This window comes from Bactrocera neohumeralis, chromosome 2, assembly GCF_024586455.1.
Source record: "Bactrocera neohumeralis isolate Rockhampton chromosome 2, APGP_CSIRO_Bneo_wtdbg2-racon-allhic-juicebox.fasta_v2, whole genome shotgun sequence".
NCBI lineage: Eukaryota > Metazoa > Arthropoda > Insecta > Diptera > Tephritidae > Bactrocera > Bactrocera neohumeralis.
In genome coordinates, this window is record NC_065919.1 from 8524783 (window position 1) to 8535520 (window position 10738).

The 10738-nt window shown below is 35.3% G+C and overlaps 2 protein-coding genes and 1 long non-coding RNA gene across 4 annotated transcripts in view; 1 reads left to right on the forward strand and 2 right to left on the reverse strand.

The window, feature by feature from the left end:
- LOC126755441 (uncharacterized) overlaps positions 1–2713 on the forward strand; it is a 28371-nt gene extending 25658 nt beyond the window's left edge. The window contains exons 2-3 of one of the 2 annotated variants that reach the window (XM_050468055.1): positions 23–1915; positions 2296–2713. In XM_050468055.1, coding sequence (XP_050324012.1) covers positions 145–1915; positions 2296–2309 — 1785 coding nt within the window. In that variant the 5' untranslated portion in view covers positions 23–144 and the 3' untranslated portion in view covers positions 2310–2713. The remainder of the gene's footprint in view (positions 1–22; positions 1916–2295) is intronic. The other variant, XM_050468143.1, reaches the window with a different exon arrangement.
- Positions 2714–3615: 902 nt separating this feature from the next.
- Positions 3616–4381, reverse strand: LOC126758042 (uncharacterized). The gene is made up of 2 exons (XR_007666817.1): positions 4294–4381; positions 3616–3928 (listed from the first exon to the last, which is right to left on the reverse strand). It is a non-coding gene; the product is annotated as an uncharacterized LOC126758042 (long non-coding RNA).
- Positions 4382–5509: 1128 nt separating this feature from the next.
- LOC126754780 (uncharacterized) lies at positions 5510–9646 on the reverse strand. The gene is made up of 4 exons (XM_050466936.1): positions 8254–9646; positions 7562–8194; positions 5839–7497; positions 5510–5780 (listed from the first exon to the last, which is right to left on the reverse strand). The coding sequence occupies exons 1-4, from the start codon at positions 9362–9364 to the stop codon at positions 5611–5613; spliced, it is 3573 nt and encodes a 1190-aa protein (XP_050322893.1). The 5' UTR covers positions 9365–9646; the 3' UTR covers positions 5510–5610.
- Between the last annotated feature and the right edge of the window lie 1092 nt (positions 9647–10738).

Genomic DNA, 10738 nt, shown 5'->3' on the forward strand with positions numbered 1-10738 from the left:
ACATTTATTCCTTTCTTTGCAGAACTGTTTCCCAAGCATTATATAAAACATTGTGACACCTAACCTCAAACCATGATATGTACATTTAAAGCTTAATAACCTAGAAACTCATACCTTATTTGCGCTTTGATACACAACAACAATATGGAGGAAGAAATAAACGACGAGAGAGGCACAAGCGACGCGGATCTCCCCATTGCCATCCAGAGAAATGTTACGAATCGACAACTGAATAGAAAAGCTTTCCTCATCTATCCAACTCTGCCAAAGGGGAAAAATATTGACCGTGAAATTAAATACATTCAAAAGAAGTTCTCTGCTATAAGAATTGATTTGAAATGCCATAAAATGGGCCTTTCCAAATCTAAAAAGAGGCGTCTACGCAGAAAACGTCAAGAACGGGCCAGACTTAATAAGGGTACACCCGATATGAATAAAGTTGCAGCGAACCCTGTCTTAGTAGGAAGTACAGAAAGCAAAAATAATGGCATTAAGAATGAGCTTGATGTAAAAATTAATATTTTAGCTCACAGGGAAGTAAATAAAAATGTAAGCATTTTATATCCTAATAATTCAAAGCAGGGTTCAGACACAGTTTCAAAAAGTCCTAATAAGTTAGCTAGTGAAATCATTGCAGAAACCCATAAATCGAATGAAAATAAAAGTATTTTTTCTCCTAATGAATCGGAGCATGAAAAAGATAGTCGATTATCTTCACGAAAGCGAAAGAAAAATGAGCACCCATCGAAATGTGCAAACCTATTTCCTACTCCTAGTTTTAAAACCGCAAAAGAAAATGAAATGTCTGCACAAAGTACAACAGAAGCTGTGTGTTCGTCCAAAATTAATGAATCATTTGCACATAGAAACTTGAATAATGAATTATCAACACTAAAGTTAGCTGAAAGCAAACTTTTTACGAAAAATGCTAACATATTTGCTTCTAGTAGCTCTAAATCTACAAATCATAATGAATCTATAGAAAAGCTTAAGAAAACTAAAGACCTCGAAGCCTCGAAAAGTAAAAGTGAAACATCTTCCAAAAAATATAAACTTGTTAAGTTAGCCACAAAAGCCGATATAGACCCCAAGTATTTGTTCCAACCTATCAAGGTTGCTAAATTATCTGCAGAACACAGTATGGACACTAAGATTGCGTCTCAAAGTAAAAGCAAATTAGCTTCTAATAACTCTAAAACTACAATAGAGAATGAATCTATAGAAAAGCGAAAGAAAACTAAACACGCCTCAAAAATTAAAAGTAAAACATCCCCTAAAAGATATAAACCAGCTAAGGTAGCCCCAATAGACGTTACAGAGCCCAAAAATTTGTTCCAACCTATCAAAGTTGCTAAATTATCTGCAGAACACAATATGGACACTAAGGTGACGGATCAAAGTAAAAGCAAATTAGCTTCTAATAACTCCAAAACTCCAAAAATAGATAATGGATTATCTGCACAAAAGCCGCAGAGAACTAAGCGCTTTTCGAAACGTAGAAGAAAAATATCTGCTAAAAATAGTGGAGTCCAGACTGATTTAGTTATTGATAAAATTAAAAGTCATGAACTTTTCTATTATTCAATCGAACTAACAGGCAATTTGAACTTACTACGAACAAATGATATTTTTTTCATGTTGAATATTCAAAATTCATTGCCAACAAAAGATTGGATTTTCATAAAACGAAAAGAAATAATCAAAGGAAAAAGTGAGATTTCATTTGTCTTCGATCGAGCTACCTTAACATCTCTAGAAAAAATGCAGTTTAAAGCTTCAGTGCTCAGATCAACAGTTACTTTCGTAGAATATGTATTTAAGAAAGCTTTTTTACCCAACTTGTATCAACCATTCGATTGGTTAGGCGAATGGAGCGATTTCAAGACAGTACTGAATAAAAACGAAGGTAAACAAGGTAGATTTTTTTAGTAATTTTTATTGGTTTTATTTCCTCTGCTCAGTTTTCACTCCATTGTTTACTTCATCTTTCATGTGCTGTTATGTTATGTCATATGTCAAATAGAGGAGGCTTAATTTTGGTAAAACTTTTTTTATCGGAAATACATTCGGTATTTAAATTTAACTGTCGATATTGTAAGGAAAAAAGTTGTATAATTTTTAGTTTTCATTGAGCCGACATACATACATACATATGTATATTTTCATATTTAGTTGCATTAATTATAAGCATATGTACCATATATTTATGTATGTATGTATGTGTGATTTTTAATATAACTGTATAATATATCGAATACATATGAATACATATATTTGATTGCATTACACTTATAGACATAGATTATTAAACTAGTCAGCTACAACTACTAAAGTTCCCACGACAATCGGGTCTACATAACCGGAACGTAGCCGGATTTTTATCTGGTTAAGAACTGTCAACTCGGCAGAATTCTGCCGCTGCAACAACAACAACTAAAGCGAATTTAATGCACCGAAGCAAAAAACTTGGAAAATAATCTACCTCATGCTGCCGATGTACAATCAGCGAAACAACTAACCTCAGTGCATCTTCAGAGAAAGAGTAAACTCTACAAAAAATTTTGTGTGGACATCAGTTTATTCGCAGAAAGAAATAAGCTATTAACTCTAAGAATTGAAAAAATTAATGTTACATTTGCAATTATATATTATTATTCATTATACTCACCCTATGCAAACCAGTAAAGTTATTTTATTTGAATGTTAACATAGACTGGCGAAATTTTTTCAAATTACTGCGTATATAAGTATAAAAAGTAAATGGATTAGCCTCCCAGCGCTATTTTTTCGGAAAGATAGAATTGTAAAGGTGGTAATTAAAGTTTTAGGTAGCTTTTCAGTCAGCGGTGCGGTTAATGAAGACCATTTATAGCTCAACTTACTGGTCAATGCAGAATGATAGATATTTGATTGGCGGAAAGTTGTTGCACCCTTGTAAGATTAGATGAGGTTATGTGTGGTATATTTTATAGATATTTACATCTTTGAATTTTTTATAAGGGATGGGATCTTTTGATGTTTTGGGAATTAAGATCCCGAAATTCTGTTATGGCTTCTATAATTTTTTTACACAAATAATTAATTTTTCTGCTTCAAATTATCAGTAATCCAGAATAAAAAAAAAATAAAAATAAGTATCTAAGAATTAGTACAAATTTGGATTTTTAACATAATGACAGCTTCCGAAAAAAATCGATTTTTGAGTAGCATAAAAATTATTGTCTGAACTCGTATTACTTTGATAATTACGCGACAAATACATATATCTAAGAGTGTAGAGTGAATATTTCGAGCCGATCAGTCCAATCGTTTCGTAGAAAGTTTCCTCACAAACCATAAAAACAACGTTTCAAGTAAAATAAAAAATTTTAATTTCGATCTTACGCTCGGAGGCATCTTTAGAAATTCCATAATATCACCAAAAATATATGACGAATGACAAATGAATTTTCGAAGAATACTCTCACAAGTGGATAGGACCCCGTAACATAAAGTAAGAGGAACCTCTTATACAAATAGTTGTAAAATTACTTCAAAACGATATCCGTAATCAATTTCTAGGAGCATTCAATTTTCATAGATACGGAAGAATATGTCCATGGAAAACCAAACAAAGAAGCTTTATGAACTTTATTGTTTAATGAAATGTGCATAAATTACAAGATATTTAGTATAATTGGCGAATACATATACATACATAAGTACCCTAAGCCACAAAGTGTAGCTGTAGTCGCCTCCGTATGCGAATTAGTGACGCAATTTTGGTGAAATTTTTAGAGTTGACTGCAAACTGGAATCACTTTCAGATTCAACCACTAGCGCTATACAATGGAGACCGCTAATTACGAACAAACATCTATCTGATAACTACAGATGTGCACTCGGGCGGCACGGGTCTTGTCCAAGGATCGCATTCCTCTGCCGACACCTAAGATTTATAGAATGTAGAAATGTTCAAAATTATAAAAAGTCAAATAGATGGTTTTGTTTCAAAAATTTAAATTCTAAATATGACGTACAATCGATCCGCGCTTATCTTCGGCTTTTAGTCGTATGCCGAATTTATATTATGATACGAGACAAATATTCCTATCGAATATTTCATTGAGCTACGAATATTTCTTCCAGTTGAATTTTGTCCAGAATGTAAGTATTTTCTGTTTGATTATTATTTTGGGCTTTAAAAATATAGATTTTAAAAAAATTAATACTTATACAAAATAATTTTCATCGAATGCGCACCATAATAGTAAGCTTTTCAAACAATTCACATTTTGACTCAAAAGATCGTACCTGCATTTGGTGAATTAATAAAAGTCCTAGCACAAAATACGAAAATGATTTACTAAAATACCACATTTTATTGGTGAGATGTAAAATGTTACTGGCTTCACTATTGCTGGTGTTACTTATTCTACTAATTATATATTCTGAAGCAACAATTAAGGAACAGCAACGTTTGGGCGAAACCGAACAATAGATACTCTCACAAACTCGATCGGAAATCAGTATCTGCTTTTGGTATATGTTCTTTAAAATCAAGCGGACAGATCAAAATCAATCTATTCCGTATACATCACTGGCGGAAGATATACTTATACTAATATGTACTTAAATTAATCAAGAGTATGGAAATTGTAGGTGATACTGGCTACATAAACCTTGTTTGGGAGTAAATAAACACAAGTCGGCATTAAACTAATTTTACTAAAGATCTAATCAATGTGGTTTTCCATGCTATTCTAAAACTACGAGAGTGTGGTAACAGCGATTAGATGCATGAAAGATGTCGGTATGAAATCTGGAAGGTAGGCGATTATCTTAATACAGCAGGCAGAGCTCAGTAAAGCATTCGGCGCTGAAGCAGAAGAAACTTGTTCTATACTTTCTTGTTTAGACAGACCAAGTGCTACTACAATAGTTCTCTGAGAGGACGAGTATATTTGTTAACTACACTCGTAATATTAACCTGCTGTACGGGGTTAACTAAATTAACACTTAACTAAACAACACTAACACTAAATCCGAAGAGCATAATAAAATAGTTTAGGAAAATACGACAGATGGCAGCTTTGACCCATTTCGACCCGCTTTTTTTCAAATATTCTATACTTCAAACATTTTAAAAGTGATCAGCGGCAAGTTGAGAATCTTGGTGAGATGGAAAACAAACCTATCTTAAGCAAAACCGTTATACGCTGGGTATAAAATCCATTAAAATTACATGTTATTTAGAACTGCTGAAACAAATCGTAATGAAATGGATTTTTACAATTATTAATCAGACTTTTTTTTTATTAATAGCAAATCGGTGTCGAATATACCGTAAATCAAAATTATGATGCCTATATTGTGAGTGCTAACGATAAAATTCCACCCTTCAATTATACGTACATATACATATATAATATTAAACACATGAAAGCAACAAAATGTATGGAATCAAAATATATTATAATTATTTCATTTAATATTAACTAACCTAAACAAAGAAAAGGAAATACATATGTAAGTTCATATATGTATATTGTCGATATAATTTCAAAAATTTTAAACAGTTGCAAATTGAATTAAATTCTACGAATCGAATTCGCCTTGTCGAACACGAAGTTACTTCGCAGTTACGGCATTTTTCATTGTTTGTTTTGTATTCTCCAAAGCATTTAGTTTTGCTAGTTGCTTCATGACATCCAACTCCTTGATGAAAGTGGCCAAAACATCCTTCGTACTCTTATAGTCGGCGTCTTTTAAATCGATTAAATCATCCTGACTTTCCAGTTCTGTAAATAAAGTTTAAGTTAACACAAGCAATTAAGAAGCATGATATTATATACGAACCATCTATTTCGTTTTCAATATCGTCCAAACGTTTCAATACCAAATTCTGTTGTATTTTAATATGCTCCATTAATCGGTGCTGACACTCTACTGGATCGATAGGTGCTTCCGGTTGTGGTATATTGGGAATGGGATGTGCTGGTGTGGGTGTAGTGGGCTCCGATTTAATTTTCTTAATGGGCGACACTTTTGCACCCAACACTTTACTGCCAATTTCGGCATCCTCGATTTTAATATCTTGATCAGATTTTATATCGGATTTGATACTTTGCTGCGCTATGTCTTCCTCCCACTTTTTAGCCCACAAATACAATTTCGGATGACAACGATTATTGACAATGTTCATTTTTACGCGCAACGAATGCATAAAGCGATTTAACTCTACCAGATTTCCAGTGAGAACATGTGATTTCTTCAAGAATTCGAAACGTTTTGACAGATTTGGATTGGCAATGTGGTAATTGGCCACTGGTAATTTTCCATCATATAACCAATCCTGATCGTGCTTGAAACGCATTGATTCGCGACCACGTTGTGGATTTCGACAAATATAGCATACATATTTCTCAGGCACATCCACCTCTTTATCAATGCCATTGCATATGCCATGCTGCCAGCATAAGCACAGTTCGCACTGTATCATCAAACCGTCTTCCTCGCCATATGAGCATAAACAATTTATTATTTCCTCTTGACGCATGCTAACAATCTTTATTATTTCGCCGTTTTCCTTTATGTACTGCGGATTATTTGCACTGGTTGCACCAGCTATGCCATCAATTTCATTAGAAGCCGCCAATAGCGGTGGAAACGATGACGATCCCGAGTCAGCGGTTACCGGTGAATCGAGGCTGCTCATTGATGTGACTGGCGCGCCAGAGGATTTGCGTTTCTTGCCAACCTCTACAACTTTGGCGTCCGGAGTGGCGTTGAATGAGTGGCGAGTCTCCTCGAAATCGGACACACCGAAACTATTATCACCGGTGACAACCGGTAGCAGCGATGTACCTGCTGTGGTTTGTGCCGCTGTCAAGTATCGCTTAGTGGTGCGCTGACGGTTACTTTTGCGTGATCCCAGGGTACGCTTGTTCGGTGACATGCGCGCACGTTTAGTTGGTATGCCTGGAATGTCGGACAAACTATCATCCATTGCAATGGAAGTGCCCACAGCAGCCTCTACCGCTGTACTATTATGACTATCTTGTGCCGAGCTATTAAGCAAGGTGTCATTGAGACCGACAGATATTTGTGAAGTCTCTGCATCAGCGTCTGTTTCCATCTTGTTCTCGACTTCACATTTTAAATCTGTCGTAGTCACCGTAGACTGAGGAATACCGCCAGTGGTTGTGGCATGTGCACCAGCACTACGTCTATGTGCGCGCGTTTGTAGTAAATCTTGTTGATGTAGCTTAGCAAAGAATTGCTGATTTGGAATTTGATTGCGCGGAGCAGGTTCATGTTGGTCTGGTTTGGTATGTGTACGTTTTTCGGCCAGATCAAGCATCTTTGGACACGAACCGAGAAGCTTATTCAAATCCGGATGATAGTGCTTAACATGGATTTGCAAGTGATCCTCCTTGCGGAAGTTCTTTAAACACCCCTCTTGTGGACAACGGAAAAGGTTATTGATTATTTGCACCTTTAGTCCCCCTATGTAAGCTACAAATAAATACAAACATATATTATATTTAGCAGTAAAAAATAAGGCAAATAATTATATCACCATAACCATCTTCTGCTGGCAAATTAGCATCCACTGAGCGTCCCGAAACGGTGTCAGCATTATCTGTTATATCCATTGTGACGTCTTTCAAAGGAGAGTCTCTTGCCAAAGTTGGTGTCATCAATTCTGCAGGCGGTTCGGCTGAGGCCACGGGTGTTTCAATATATTGTGAAGTACTGACAGCAAGTGCTGTTGTAGCTGCTTTCACACTTGCTGCATCCATGGCGGCAATTGTCGTTTCTAGCGCTTTTGGTTTTGGCGGTGGCTGTGGCGTATAGTCAGGCGTATACACATAGGCGTTTATATCCTTTGCACGGCGTCGATGAATGCTAAAATCATATATATCGGGGTTGTACACCTGACCTTGCTCCTCAAGGAAAATTTTCAAATCAGCTTTTGAGCGGAAACGTTTTCCACCTGGCGTAACTAATATGACATCCCATTTGCCTAAGACATTTGAACGCTGATACATATGTTTCACCCAACCTGGTGGCAGACGCCAATCTTCAACGATTACTGTTGGCTTTCGGTGCTCACCGACAATAAGATAACCTTCTTTCCCAATTGGTTGATCGTTTACCCAATGGCATGTCCATTCTCCATCCTTTGGAATGTCCGGTAAATTTAATGTAGCTAAAATAAAACCAATAATTTAGTACATTTTTGTGTATAAAGGATATCGTTTGGCTTACATAAATCCAATTTTGCCAGATCAAGTAAAGGCCAATCTTTTCGAGAACCAGATGAAGCTCGTTTCTTTCCACTAGTTGAACTTGACGTCACTGGTAATGGCGATTCGGTATTTGGAGTTTTTAGTGCTGATGTGTCTGACAAATTGGTTGAAGGTGTCTGTGGAGTGCTTGGTATAGTCGGAGATGATGATATTGGTGCTTGTAACTCTGGATCCAATGGTAATATTTTATTAATATGTACTGCACGTACATTTTTTACATATCCATCATCAAAGAGTACTTCATACATATCATTTCCGAGTATTTTCTTAATTGTGCCAGGGAATTTTCTTGGCCCCGACCAACGTGCCATACACTTTTCTTCCAATTCAAAAACTGGTACTGGTTTTGTTGAAACTTTTTGTCGCAAACGCGTTGAATTCATGGGAATCCACTCTTCTGTACCGACAACTGCCGATTTTACTTTACCAGAACGTTCGAATTTTATTAGCACTTCTCTGTCATCATTGTCAACTTCAACCACACGTGCTGCATGCCATACACCATCAAAATCTTGTGCTTCTAATCGTGCACCGGGATTGAATGACGTGACAGGCTCAAATTTAATAGCAGCCGGCGATACAGCAACTGGCGTAGTTACTGGCGATGCACTTTCAACATCATCCTTTACGGCATTGGCATTAGCTTTTGCTGCACTACGTTCGGCAGTTTCAGCCATTATTTGTGCAACCTTGGCTTCTACTGTTGCTTTCGTAGCATCCTCCGTTGATTGACTTGTAAGACTTGATGTATTCATGCTATTATTTTTTAGGTCTTCTAAATCAGATTCAACTTGTGTTGGATCGACTTTTCCCCACGGAAATACTGTGGGAAATACGCGTTGTTTAAGTAGATACTTTCCACTACGTTGTGGTTGGAAATCGATACGACGAAAGTGTCTCGAGCACACAAGCACGCTTTTGGTTATTTGTCGTTCTGAGCTAAGCCGGGTATTACGCAGCCAAATAGCACGTATGTTTGCATCCAAGGGAAACGAGTGGTAAGTGACACCATGATGTTCCGGTAAACGAGAGGTAGAGTTGCAGCCAGTTACACAACAGCGACGCCCCATTTTTCAGTACTTTTATTTTTTAAAGATGCACCACTTTCGATATAAAGTATATACATATATCAAAAATTATTTCTTGTCCAGTTAGGTCGTCGTCACATCCGTCACACGAGAATTGTTATTATTTTACTCTCTATTTCATCATATTTCAAACACCCACTAATTGAATCGATTAAAAATATCTCTTAAATTTGTTAATATAAGCTGTTTCACTGTTTAAACTATTTGTTTCGTTTGTAATCAAATTGGTAAAACTTGTGAAAATGCCTCTTAAAAGTCAATTGCAATGGTGAACTGCTTTATCGACATACATGTGCCAAACAGTTCAGCTTTGTGTGATGACAATCGCAAGGCTTGCCAAGCTCTTGTTAATTTGTCGTAATGAACTAAAAATATTTATACATTGTTAACGCAATAATAGTTTTTCACAATATCAGTATTTTAGCATAAAATATATAGCCAATTTACATTAATACGTACACATATATAAATAACCCTGTTATTAAAAAAAATAGTTAACTAAAAGTAATAAAACAGCTGTTTTTTTACTATGTTTCTACGTTATCTTTACGCTACGTAAGGTCTTGCTAAAATAAATAAAATTATATTTTTACTGTTCACAGTTAAATGCTTTGTATACGTATAGTAATATAACTTTATTTAAAATTAAACTTTTTATTATTCTGTATAAATCAATTTGACATTCACGCGTTGGCGCTTGAATCGATTAAAAGGAGGCGTGATTTGGAGACCATCCAAATCATGAGGAATCATATGACAGTTGAATTGCTACATTTAGTTGCAATTTTATGGATTTTATGCATGAATAAATATTTTTACTCAATAACATTGAAATTGTGACATCAAGTTCAGCAATGAACTTCATATTACTACGTTAAGTACACTTGGCAAGTAGTCGAATGTACACTCATTTGAAAGAATCTCAGTGGAACTAAAAAAAAACAATTGTTATATATTGTATTTATTAAAATAAAACGCAGCAAAAATATTTTTATGCTAATAATATATATAATAATATATATAATAATAATAACAACCACACTCCAAGATAACCCCAAAATAAAATTGATAGAAAAAATTTAAAACTCTAAATTTTCACATACAGAGTTTCCATAATCAATCCAAACCCGTGATATGCTCATATATTAATTCGATTAAAACTTTTGTATAAAAAAACTATGACATCATCACTGACGCCAACACAAAGCCAAAGCAAAAGGAAGGAAGGAACACGCATTTATTTTTACGACCATTTTCATGATCAACCGGAAATGAAGCACTTTCAATTGCTGTGTTATGAATATATGTATCTACCTGCAATATGTACATAAATTTAAACCTCTGGAGCTTTTGAGA

What these genes read in the sequence shown, in the direction of transcription:
- LOC126754780 (XM_050466936.1), bottom strand. Translation starts at nt 9,364, where the DNA reads ATGGGGCGTCGCTGTTGTGTAACTGGCTGCAACTCTACCTCTCGTTTA. An exon ending in GCCAGCAGAAGATGGTTATG is followed by an intron (nt 7,498 to 7,561) that starts GTGATATAATTA and finishes ATTTATTTGTAG; the next exon opens with CTTACATAGGGGGACTAAAG. An exon ending in TATTGAAAACGAAATAGATG is followed by an intron (nt 5,781 to 5,838) that starts GTTCGTATATAA and finishes CTTTATTTACAG; the next exon opens with AACTGGAAAGTCAGGATGAT.